Raw genomic sequence first — 13,530 nt, forward strand, 5'->3', positions numbered from 1 at the left:
AAAAAAAAATGCAAAAAAAAAAATGCAAAAGAAAATGATTTTTTCATGTTTGGTTGTCCTATGAAAAATATAAAAAAAAATCAAATATAATTAAAACTAATTAAAAACTTATGTATTTTAAAATTATTTAATCTTTATATTAATAAGTTAAAATAAATAAAATAAGTTTAAAGTAAAAAATAAAAATAACATATCAACTTTTAATCCATTTTTTATTTTTCTTCACTTTTTCTTTTCTTCTATTTTTTCTTTGTATTTTCTTTCCCTTGCATTTTTCCCCTCAAATTTTCTGAGAACCAAACATGGTCTTACTTCCTTTGTGTTTATGAATCCATAAAGATGGTAGAGCATAAGTTTTCTGAATTCTTTTAAATTTTATTATGAATTAAATGTTTAAATTCTTACTTTATTCAACTATTAAATTAATATATTTAACCTTATTAATATGGAATAATAAATTTGTTCCATATAAAAAATATAACAAAGAAATAAAAGTGAACTTTGGCTATCCCCTGGTTATTAATGCCATTGGCCATATGCATCAAATCATTTTCAACAACATTTTGTAGATGACCACATAACTTTCGTGATAAATAACAACTTTAAAAAGTGCTGTGAGTTGGGAAATAATCTTTCATATCCCTGCAAAACTATGCAAATAAGGGCTACACCCGTATGAGCGAAGCACTCTTCATCCCCCCCATTGGTAAAAGTTGACCATGTTTCTTTTCCCTGATTTTATTAGAACCCTCATCCTGTTAATTGAAAAAAGGGGAAAAAAAAACTTCTGTGCAGAATATTCAACCCTTCGCTGATGACTGGAGATATGCCTAAGCCACCAATTCCACAGCAAATTTCCTCATTGGTTGATCAGGTTCCGGATGGCATAAGGAAGAATGCCACCATGATTAAAATATTCCAACTCAACCTGCAGATGTGTGATTAAATGATGTTCAATCATCGACTAACCACGCCGTAATAAAACATTAAATGGTTCAAAGAAAAGATGGGAAGTACCTCTGTGTCAAAGCGGACCGTGCATGTGAAAGACTTGCCATTGTCAGTTGTAACGGTGACATCTTGGCCTGGCCTTATCTCACTGATCTTACTAGGAAGGTCGATGTTGTAGCGTTCATGACCTGTCAAGCCTAGTGTGTCAGCATCCTCACCGGCCTTGAAACAAAGAGGAATGATTCCCATCCCAACCAGGTTACTGCGATGGATCCTCTCAAAGCTCTTAGCGATCACTGCTTTGACTCCCTGATACACACAACATGAGCTTAAGATGATTAATAGACTGGGGATATCCACTGAACCGGCATATATCGAGGGGATGCAATTTTAACTCACCTGTAGCATTGGGCCCTTGGCAGCCCAATCTCGAGAGCTGCCACTTCCATACTCTGCTCCAGCTAGGACAATGGTGTCATGCCCATCAGCCTTGTATCTCTGCAGATTTAAGTGACACTAGGTTTAGCATTCAATAAAAGGATGTCAAGAAAGGCAGGGCATTTTGAGCGGGAATTGACAGCACTGATTTAAAATGCTGACCACCAAGAAGCCCTTCCCAAAATCCAAACAAAAGAATAAATAAATAATGCATAAAGGAAGATGTCTCAGTAAAAACCAAAAACATAGAAATATTGATATTAGACCCAGCAGACAAATTTCTTCCCTAGAGACAGTATTTCACACTTGCACAAACATAAAACATAATTAGCAGACTTATTGCAGACAGTAATCATCTTTGATCAATATAAAAGAACATATAGAAAGGTCAATGACATCATGCAACTACATGGCACATATAACGTGCATGTCCAGGCTCAGGGAGGGCATAAGCAACAGATGAAAAGACATGATATTATGGAACTCACCATTGCTGCATCAAACACATAAAGCTTCTCTCCTGTTGGAATGTGAATTGTCTTTGGACCCACTTCTCCATTCAGAAGCTTGTTGACAATGCGAATATTGGCAAAGGTGCCCCTTGCCATCACCTCATCATTTCCACGACGGCTACCGTAAGAATTGAAGTCCTTGGGAGCCACCCCACGCTCAATAAGATACTTTGCAGCAGGGCTATCCTTATGGATGCTACCTGCAGGAGAAATATGGTCAGTGGTAATACTGTCGCCAAAGTTGAGCAAGCAGTAGGCATCCTTCACCCCATGAGGACCCGGTGGATTCATGGTCATGTTCTTGAAATATGGGGGCTCATGAATGTAGGTTGAGTTCGGATCCCATGAATAAAGAGAGGAACTGTGAACTGATAACTGATTCCATATGGGATTTCCCTTTGTGATAGCCTCATAGGTACTCTTGAACATTTCAGGCAACACACTTGATTGAACAACCTACAAAAGCATAACACCCGAAGTAAATTAGGGTCTACTTGTTAGACAATCTTGCATTTAGAAGATGGCTCATAAAATTTGCCACTATATACCTCTGCAATTTCTTCACTAGTAGGCCATATGTCCTTGAAGTACACATCTTTACCATCCTTTCCTGTACCAATTGGCTCCTTCTCAAAGTCGATGTCAACCTGGAAAGTAGAATTTCAAAAGATTAAAACCAGTTACACAAGTCAGATGATTTAATACTATTGTTCTCCATACTTATGCTATGTTTGGTTCTAGGAAAATACCGAGGAAAGAAAAAAAATTGTTATGGAAAATGATCTTCTCATATTTGGTTTTACCATAGAAAATACAAAAGAAAATCAACTATAATTAAAATTAATTAAAAACTTATATATTTTTAAATGATTTAATCTTTATATAAAAGAAATAAAATAATTTACATGAGTTTGAAGCAACATATAATAATAATTTATTAACTTTTAAAACTATTTTTTATTTTCCTTCACTTTTTATTTTCTTCTACTTTTTCTTTCTATTTTCTTTCCCTTAAATTTTTTGGAAACTAAACATAGTCTTAATATTTATTAGGGTTTTCTGTCTTTTCAATGGTGCTCCATCATGTTCCTTTAACTTAAGCTAATTCAAAACAGAAGGATTTCTCTACATACTGTGCCGGCAAGTGCATAAGCAACAACTAGTGGAGGTGATGCTAGATAGTTGGCTCTTGTCAATGCATGAACACGACCTTCAAAGTTCCGGTTACCAGAGAGCACGGCAGCTGCAATAATATCTGCACAAAAGAATACAAGCAAATTAGAGGAAAAAATCAATTTGGAGACACAAAAGGTTGTCACAAGTGGCAAACTAGGGGGAGGAAATCAATTTGGAGACAGAAAAATTGTTAACAAGCACTTGAAAGTTGTAAGAAACATAGGCCAAGCTGAACCTACTAGCAAGTCTTCAAAAAATTACATAAATTTCTACTTTAATTGAAAGACAAAAACCTCCCCAAGCAACCTTACTATTCAAGCAAGCAAAGCTACAAAATGAAGGTTTAAAGTTGTGAAAAGGAACTGAAGCCTATGATTATACAATGGATGTGGACCTACCAAGAAGGAAGTGGTGATAGATTATTCATGCAGGCAATCCCAAAAAATAACTAAAATAAGGCTTTGTTGAGATGAGGGTGCAAAACTAACTCAGATTACAATTGTTTGGCACATAGATTCGGAGTGAATAACTTATTGCATATTATAAGAGTTTTATACAACAATCACAAAATAATGTCCCATGTTTAAAGCTAGAGACTACCTCATAGTTGCAATTTCTGAAAATGTATGGTACAAGCTTTGTTCTCTATATGGAGGTGTTAGTTTGTAGCCTTGAGTATTAAAACCGTATAAACAGTATTTCACATTTTCTTGTTGTTTAGCAAATATACCATTTTCTGAAATTGCAGAAGCTACTGATTCGTCAAGATCCCCTGAATTCCCAATACATGTTGTGCATCCATAGCCAACAATATGAAATCCCTGCTGATTCAAGTACTTCTGCAGGCCACTACAGACACCAAAACCAGAGCCCAATTTCACTACTTCATGGAAGTGTAGTAAGCAATCAAATGACAAACCAAACATGCATCGCATATATCCCAAAAAAACACAGCTTATACCTCTGGAGCAGATATTTTGTAACAACTCCAGAACCTGGAGCAAGACTAGTTTTAATCCATGGCTTGACCTGGAAAACAATAGTGACATACAAGTTAAATCTACCGATTGAGGTGAAGTTCAGCTGAGTTGGGAGGCCAAGTTTATATCTGCCAGGAATTGAATTTTTTTATTTAGAAAATGTCTCATTCCCATAGGCTACAAGTTGAGTGACTCGGCAAATTCATAAATCCAAACTAACCTCCAAGCCAAGTTCACTGGCCTTTTTTGCAACAAGACCAGCCCCAAGCATGACACTAGGATTTGATGTGTTTGTACAACTCGTGATAGCTGCTATAACAACACTACCATGCTTGAGCTCAGCAGGCTGTCCATGGAATGAAAACTTGGCCACTTTGTCCTGTGCCTCTTTCGGTACAGCAAAGCCCTGCATGAATTTTAAGGATTACAAACTATGGAACAGCAGAAAGTAACTAAATCAAATTTAATTAAGTAAACACAATTAAAATTCATCATACTATAACTAAAATAAACATCAATTTTAATAAAATAAACACACAATTAAAGGACCTCATACAATAACTAAATCACAAACCCAATTCACAATGATCCCTTATGTATTGCGTCCTTGGTTCAAAACCACTCACTCAAATGTCATTTCTTAGGTCAAAATTGAATAAACTGAAATAAATAAAACGTCTTAAATTTCATCAGGGAAATAAACAACTATGCTCAGTCCAGGTCTCGCACATAAGTAGCTGGTGAAATGGAAAAAATGAATCAAACACCCAAGACCCCTAACAACAGAACCATGACATGTCCTCAACAGAGGCTGTTTGCATCTCACCTTGAATCCAACTTTGTTATCAAGACATGCTTTCCAGTCAGTCTTCATCTCTTTCAAAGGAACTCGATCATGAGGCCTATTAAGAAGTTAAAATGAACCAAGAATTTAAAAGCAACAGAATTAAATGATTAACAAGGAATTATGGCGTTAGAGCTGTAATGCAAAATGCATACCGCTTAGGTCCTGACATGCAGGGTTCAACATCTTCTAGGTTCAATTGCAGATAAGATGAGTAAAATCGTTCTACTTGAGGCTGGATCATGAGAAGTATCTTCATTAAACTCAAATCTACCACTGCCAACTTAAATGACTAAGAAAATTTTCATGAAAGAAAAATAAAATTTTTCTTACCTCATTGTAATCAACAAACATTCTGTTTGCACGCAAATATGCTTCTATCATAGCTACCTAAAATATAAGTAATGTAAATTAAAACATAGAAAGAATTCCCCTTTCAAATCCAACAAAGTCGAGTATAAACACGAGAAAAAAAATCTCACCGTTTCATCGCTTCTTCCAGTTAATTTAAGATACTGTAATGTAACATGATCTACAGGGAAGAAACCCATTGTTGCTCCATATTCAGGAGACATGTTTGCAATGGTGGCCCTATCAGCCAATGACAATTCACCCATGCCCTCACCTGTATGCAATTACAAATCAAATTAGTGCCTCAAAAATTAATTGGATTAACATGTGACAACTGAAAACTCTAATCCATGCAGTTTCACAAGCACTGGAATTACCATAGAACTCAACGAACTTGCCAACAACACCATGCTTCCTTAACATTTGTGTCACGGTCAAAACCAAGTCAGTTGCTGTGACACCACTACACAACTTACCAGACAGCTTAAATCCAACAACACCAGGTAATACCATGCTCATTGGCTGTCACAATTACCAAGTACGAATTAGAGACAAACACAATAAGACTCTCATATATGCAACTACTTGTAAATTAGTATGTGCAGGCATCTTTGAGGGGTATGGGAAATAAGACATCTTCATAAGCTTGAACTGAAGGTTGTAAAATGAAACCATTTACTTATTCAGTCATGAAAAAGGCATATAAGAGATAAAACTTCATGAGGAGTGGGAAGAGCAGGAGGGAACTAGCATAGATGCGCTGATGGAACTCAAAATTCTTTCTTGAAACATTAGGGGGATTAATGAAAGCAAAAAGTAATCAAGTCTCTGGTCCAATCTCAGATGGTTGACCTGGTGTGTTTGCAAGAAACAAATGTCCAGAAAATATCAGTGCGGATAAAGTCTGGATTTGGGCAGATTTTTAGAATAGGGTGCAATGGAAGCTAGGGGTTAAGCAGATGGAATTTTGGTCTTTTAGCATTCCTAAGAAAGGTTAGCTTAATCACATCCTAATGGATGGGACACCAACAATAGAGTCAAGTGGTCACATCATTGCCCCTGGAAGGCCATTGCACAATTGCTTCAAGTTTTCTCTACACACACTCGTTTTGTGGCAAGTGATGGGTCTAGAATCCGTTTTTTGGGAAGATTTGTGGTGGGGGGATCAACCTTTGTGTGTACAATTTCCAAGTCTTTTCAAAGTCACCACTACTAAAAATTGTCTTATTTCAACTATCCTTGGTAATAACACTTTGTTGTCTCGAGATCTTGCCTTTTGTCGTAATCTAACAGATACAGAGATAGAGTATCTTGAAAGATTAACGTCCTTATTGTCCAATGTCCATCTACCTCTTTATATTTCAGATACAAGATCTTGGATACCATCCTCATCAGGAGTTTTTTCAGTTAAGTCATTTTTTTCAATCTCATCCTATTCTCCAGATTCAGTCCCCTTCTACCCAACTAATTTTCTGTGGAATTCAAAAGTTCCTTCTAAGGTCAAGGCCTTTGCATGGTTAGTGACACTTAAGAAGGTAAATACTAACGACTTGCTACAATTGAGAAGACCTTCAAAGCCCTTAATCCTGATTGGTGCATCCTATGTCGAAGTAGTAGTGAAACAATTTATCATCTTTTCTTGCATTATCCGATTGTTTTGGGATTGTGGAAAAGGATTTTTTCACAAGCTGGGATGGAGTAGGTTTCGCCCGCCACAATTTGTGATATGATGGTGATTTCCTTCAAGTGTTTTGAGAATTCATTTAGAAGAAGGGCTCTTTGGAGGATAGCTTGTTGGTGGACGTCGGATTCATTGTGGGATTCGCTTCATTTTTTTGTTTCCTTTTGGGCTTATTGTACAGACATTTTTAAACCCTACCCTTTGAGTGTAATTCAACTTTGTTGGCTATCGATTTGTACACGTTAGGATTGGGATTGGGTTATAGGGGTTGTTGTTGGTTTACTTGTATAGGCCTTTTTGTTCTTTTTGTATAGCCTTTTTTGCTTTGCGGAGGTTTGCTTAGTTGCTTTTGATCAGGTTTGTTTTTTGTGAGAAGGACCTCTCATCCTTCTTTTGTTTTTCTATTAATACATTTGTTTGTTTTTTATTTTAAAAAAAAAAAAGGGTTAGCTTAAGGTTAGAAAAAATTCGAAAGGATTTCTTGTGGGAGGGATGGTCCTTTGGAGAAAAAGCCTAGTCTAGTAAATTGGTCAACAATTTACACACGCAAGAGGGAGGGAGGATTAGGCATTAGACGGTTGTCTTTCCTCAATAAAGCACTTCTAGATAAATGGCGCTTTGGAGAAAAAGCCTCATTTAGTAAATTGATTGACAACTTGCACAGATAAGTGGGAGGGGCCCCATGAGGTATTAAAAATTGAAAGGTTGTCTATCCTCAATAACGCACTTCTAGGTAAATGGTGCAGGAGATTTGCCACAAAGAGGGATTCTTTTTGGAAGAAGGCGATTACAAGGATGTATCATAAGGAAGAGGGAGGATGGTGCTCTAGAGTTGATAGGGAAAGGTATGAATAGGAGGGTTTCAAGAGTAGGATCAAGTTTAATGAGGGCAATAGGCAAATGGTGAAATTTTGGAAGGATAAGTGGTGTAGGTATTTGTCCATTAGGAAGGCTTTTCCTCCTTTGTTTTCTATAGCCAATGCCTAATATGCTTAGGTAGTAGATGTGTGGGATCAGGAGAAGGAAAGGAGATGTTGAAACCCTCGAATCTCAAAAATAACTCCATGATTGAGAGCTACAGGGGGTGGCGGCTTTTTTCAAGCAATTGCAATCGCAGTCTATTTATAAGGATATCAAGGATAAAATGGTATGACGGATCTTTAAGTGTGGCTTGTTTTCAGTTAAATCACTCTATTCCTCTTTGTCCACTAGAAGAATTAGATCTTCCCCTACAACATTGTTTGGAATTCTTAGGCTCCGGTTAGTGTCAGTTTTTTTGCTTGCGAAGCCGCTTAGGGTAGGATATTGAGGTTGAACTAGTTGAAAAGGAGGGGGTGTATGATGCTAAATAGATGTTATATATGCAAATAAGAAGAATAAATGGTGGATCATATTCACTACTCAAAAGCAGTAATCTTGTGGCAACTAATTTTTGCTCTATTTGGAATAGAATGAGTAATGCACTCCTCAGTAAAGAAGACTTTCTTGAGTAAGCATGAATCTTTTGTTGGGAGCAAGAGGAAGAAAGCTTGAAGAGTTGCTCCCTTATGCCAATTTTGGATCATATAGAAGGAGAGAAATAAGTGAGCATTTGGGAATACTGAAACGTAGGTCAAGAACTCAAACAATCATCTATGTGTAATTTTTTTGGAATGGGTTGGAGTATACATAGGAATTAGTTTTTTTTCCATGTTTGACTTTATTGATTGGTTGAACTTAATGTAGTGGACGTGGGTTGTTTTTTTGTACATCCCTCCACTTGGTATGGCCCTATGGTTGCCTTTGTATACACTGTGTATACTTCAGTGAGCTCTTTTGTTTGGCGCTATTAATACAATAGATATTACCTATCAAAGAAGAATTGGCATCTTAGAGATATAAATGGAAAGGTTATGATGAGGTCTTCCAGTATTAGATGCAAGAAAATATCACAGCATTATTGCATGACCAAGTTCCCTTCAGTCAACTTTTCAGGTATATACCTTATTGCAGTGCAACAAATCTTTGGTTTTGTCTTTTATTCATAGAGCATGGATAATTAGCTTTGATAATAAAGAACTATCTAGATTCAATTTGAAATCATGTAAAAGAAATCAACAGTCAGCATATTTTACCTGGCCAAGCATTGCAGCCTCTGCTTCAATTCCTCCAACACCCCATCCAGCAACTCCTAGTCCATCAATCATAGTTGTGTGGGAATCAGTACCAACCACACTATCAGGATAGAGAATACCATCATTGTTAAAAACAACCCGTCCAAGGTATTCCAGATTAACCTGAAAATTCACCAGAGAAACTTATTTGCAGTCTACCTAGACAATCCCACAAAGAAAGAAGTGAAACCAGAACAAGAAATAAAAAACAATAAAAATAAAAGGATATAATGTTCAAAGGCTGTAGACAGCAACTCTAAAGCATGCAAAATCTCTCATACAGAAGGGTCAAGCCAGATACTCCAAAACTCCACAAAGGTTAACAACTCAAAAGGTGAGGTGTGCAATTGGTGGAAATTGCAAAACTCAAGTCTTGTACCTATCCTATGACTGAAGCAAGGATCCCAGTTATCAACCCAAGATAAAATCTAGCAAACTGGCCATGCCCCTGCCTTTAAAACGGTAGGTATGATGTCCAAAAATATTTAATATAGATAACCTTTCAGTGAAATCTCCGATGCATGATTAGCTCACCTGGTGGACAATACCAGAACCAGGAGGAACAACAAGCATGTTACGGAAGGCGGTTGAACCCCATTTCAAGAAGGAAAACCTCTCTTTGTTCCTCTGGAATTCAAGGTCCATATTTGCCTGTACTGCATTTTCTGATCTTGTTACATCAACCTGAACTGAATGATCAATGACAAGGTCCACTGGCACCTGGATGCAACATCATAGTTTATAAACATGATAAAAACCTCATAAGAGTGATAACAATGCCAAGTATGTCGCACCATAAAATTCCCATGCAAGTGCATTAGGGTAGCATATCACAATTTCTTCATTATTATCTTAATTTCTGCATGACATTAGTTACACTAAAATGCATGTTGGGAATCAGCAAACATATATTACTCAACCAACATCGACTATAGGAAAGAATAGCTACAGTTCAATAAAAGAAATGCACATGAGGAAAAAATTTGCACCAAACAATTCTAAGACCAATTATACAATTGATATATAATGAAAATGTTGTTATTATAAACTGTTAAAACTTCCATTTCTCGCTCTATGCTTTGACAAAGATTAAACCATTGTACAGAAAGTGACTGTAACTGTATGGGTGGAACCCACTGATATCTAAATAAGATGGAAATTTACATGCCAATACAGAAAACATGACGCACCAAGGGATTGATCTTGTTTGAATCACTGCCAAGGTTGTTCATGGCATCCCGCATGCAGGCAAGGTCAACCACAGCTGGCACTCCAGTAAAGTCCTGGCCAACAAAAGACAAGCTTTAGAAATTAGAATGGACTTTTCAAAATAAAAATCATGATCCTTCAGATTGTGCTATGAACCTGTAAGAGAACACGAGCAGGCTTGAAGGGAATTTCAACTTGCTTCGGTGAAGTATTCTCCCAATCAATAATCTTTTCAACATCATCCTTGGTTACTTGGAAGTTGTCACAATTACGTATGGCAGATTCCAGAAGTATCCTTATAGAGTAAGGCAGCTTGTCTGCAGTTCATAGGACAAACAGGAATGTAATTATTGGAAAATGGAACACTTAACAGATAATCAATATAATTGGAGAACGCTATTTGATTTTATGAGCTATATCTGACAAAAAGTGCAACTGCATAACAAATATTTTATTGATAAATAAGCCCACAAATAAGTGGAGAACTGAAACTAATGAAAAACGAATTTAGTTTCAAAAATAAAACGTAGGAGCATTCAGAGAATCATAAAATGAAAGAAGCATAAAGCAGATACACATACCAATCCTTGGATCATTCAGAGCAGGGAGGCTGTAGAACTTTCCAAACTCTCCACCTCCAGGCTTGGGAACACTGGTCAATATTCCCTTAAAAGGATGCTCAGAAGCTGTATAGATTATGAAGGGGGAAATTAAAAGTTTATACCTAATAATCCAGTCAATCAACATACATTTAAACATTATTCTTATTCACCAGGAAGGAAAAAAAAAAAGGACAGATAACCAAACAAAATCAAATATTCACACCAAGAAGTTTTAAGTCTGATACTCTAAATTTCCAATTTTAACCTAAAAGAATAAGTAGTTGATACAAGGTCCAAGATAAGTTCCTTTTCCACCTCCTTTTATTCAGATCCATATGAAACCAAAACAACATAAAACATCGAATTCAAAAAACATACGAGTAAAAGAAATTTACTTTAATATTAATAACAAAATTATAACTCAACATGCCATGAAATTCCTCAATTCACCTCCTAGCATTCACTTATGTCAAAAGTTACTATAACTAACAATCAACTCATGTGCAACAACTACTTAGATAAAAATTCCATGTTCACCCACTATCAAGAAACATAAATCACAGAACACAAACTTACAACAAATAAACAACTATCAATGAATCAGCGACAATTAATAACACAATGACCACACAATCCCTCAGCAAAAAAAAAAAAAACACTGTAATTTCTCAATTTTCTTTTCATGCATTTCCTCAGCACCTAAACAGATCATAGTTTTATGAGCCAATCATCATAAACCAACCCGAACTAATCCAAAACTCAAAATATTTAACACTCATTTCCAGTGGTTTCTGTACAGCAAACCTGAGCAAGATCACCAACTAATCACCTCCAAGAACCACCACACCTACAACTGAAGCATCAATCCACAAAATAATTCAACAACAACAAAAGAAAGCACCTCTAAATTCCTCTTAGTTTCCCACCATTTCTCATAAACATGACAAAGAATATCACTACAGCACAAAAGCATTGTCCAAAACCACAATCCACCATGCTTCAAACCTTTCACCAACTGAAACTAAACACGCATATCAAGCTGTTTTCAGCAACCAAAAAGAGCATGATCAAGAACTGATCAATCATATGATCACAAATCTATACAAGAATAACAGACAAAACAACCTTAATGCCTCACATTTTCCAACATTTCCTCAGCATCCAAACAGAGCATAATATCATAATTGAAACAATAATCCTCAACAGTTCAACCATTCAAAAGTTCAGGAAAATCAAACTTTCATTTCCGACCTTCTCAGCAACCAAACAGAGCATTATAACAAACTAGAAAAACGGGATAAATAAATCAAGGATAAACCATAAAAGCATTCAACAACCACACAAAAAACTCCAACTTTTCTCTTACTCTCCAACATTTCTCAGGAACCAAACAGGCCACAGCATCATCATCAGCATCAAAACGACACTTCCCAACAATTCAACCACTCAACAGAACCTATTTTAGGGATAATCAACTTGAACCACTCGATCAGTTCAACCATTTACCAACTCCAGAAATTAAACTTTCTAATCAACGAAGCAAAACATTGTATCAAACTAGAACAACTACACCAGCAGCTCAAGTATAAATCCAGAATATCGTTCCACAATAACAACAGCACAAAACTAGTTCAATTTTTCCTTTTCTTCTCCAACACGCCCACACAAAGAAAACGAAGCAAACAGGCAATATCACCATCGAATACAATTCAACATACCTATAGTAGCCATTTTCCGCTCGAACCGCTCGATCACAGGAGCAGCGGCCCTGATCTGAGCGCGGAGGCTGACCGGGGACCGCCAGTCGACGCCGTGGCTCCAACGACGAGATCGAAACGCCGACAAGAATCCCAAGGAACGGTAACCACCACTGATCGTGGAAAAAGGCAAAGACGAAGAAGAAGCAGAAGCGGGGATTCTAGAGGGACAAGGAGGATGAGGAGAAGAAGAAGAAGAAGAAGAAGACAGCGAAACTCTAGAGATAGAAGGCGCGAAGCGAACCCTAGAGGCTCTGAGGAGCGCGAGTGAAGAATATGGAGAAGTGGCCATATACATGGCGAGAACGTGGCACTATCAATTTTTCTGTGAGACTGTCAGAAACCCTAGCTGAAGAAGAAGATGCAGAACTGAAGAAGGAATTCGTTAATGGCAGCCTCTCAGAGCTGCGATCTGCTGCCTCTGGCTTTTTCTGATATAGCGTGAAATGATCGCCTACAGTTGCGGGTTACGTGTCAGGTTCTTGAATTGTGATATTTGTATTAACTATTAACAGATATTTGATTTTGTCCAAATATTTTGGTTTTTAGCCCCAATCTAATCAAATTACAATACCTCTAACTTTTCAGCAAATTTATTATGTTAAATATTTTTACTATTTTTAAATAATAATAATTATTATAAATAAAACCTTTTTAAAATTAGTAATATATCATATATCATGTGATGGCCTTACGATGAACCAGAGGGTTGGAGTGCAGATACTCCAGAGGTGAACAGCATCATAGCTTGAGTTTGACTTTGACTTCAGATAATATTCCTAATAGGGGTAAAATAATTAGCCCACTCATGCTTTGAGCGCGTGGCGTGGGACCCTTGATAAATGTTCTTTTCACTATTTCTATTTACATATTATT

General features: G+C 36.7%; 1 protein-coding gene across 1 annotated transcript; it reads right to left on the bottom strand.

The window, feature by feature from the left end:
- Positions 1–489: 489 nt before the first annotated feature.
- Positions 490–13,143, bottom strand: LOC100253811 (aconitate hydratase, cytoplasmic). Its single transcript, XM_002278102.5, has 20 exons — positions 12,616–13,143; positions 10,877–10,981; positions 10,452–10,612; positions 10,277–10,369; positions 9,621–9,806; positions 9,048–9,209; positions 5,630–5,774; positions 5,384–5,526; positions 5,235–5,291; positions 5,057–5,136; positions 4,884–4,959; positions 4,278–4,463; positions 4,039–4,106; positions 3,808–3,926; positions 3,035–3,156; positions 2,450–2,548; positions 1,878–2,357; positions 1,351–1,449; positions 1,018–1,260; positions 490–928 (listed from the first exon to the last, which is right to left on the bottom strand). The coding sequence occupies exons 1-20, from the start codon at positions 12,950–12,952 to the stop codon at positions 860–862; spliced, it is 3,030 nt and encodes a 1,009-aa protein (XP_002278138.1). The 5' UTR covers positions 12,953–13,143; the 3' UTR covers positions 490–859.
- Between the last annotated feature and the right edge of the window lie 387 nt (positions 13,144–13,530).

Source organism: Vitis vinifera, chromosome 19, assembly GCF_030704535.1.
Source record: "Vitis vinifera cultivar Pinot Noir 40024 chromosome 19, ASM3070453v1".
In the NCBI taxonomy this organism is placed as follows: domain Eukaryota; kingdom Viridiplantae; phylum Streptophyta; class Magnoliopsida; order Vitales; family Vitaceae; genus Vitis; species Vitis vinifera.

What these genes read in the sequence shown, in the direction of transcription:
- LOC100253811 (XM_002278102.5), bottom strand. Translation starts at nt 12,952, where the DNA reads ATGTATATGGCCACTTCTCCATATTCTTCACTCGCGCTCCTCAGAGCC. An exon ending in TGTTTGTTGATTACAATGAG is followed by an intron (nt 5,137 to 5,234) that starts GTAAGAAAAATT and finishes CTCATGATCCAG; the next exon opens with CCTCAAGTAGAACGATTTTA. An exon ending in CGGTCCGCTTTGACACAGAG is followed by an intron (nt 929 to 1,017) that starts GTACTTCCCATC and finishes ACACATCTGCAG; the next exon opens with GTTGAGTTGGAATATTTTAA.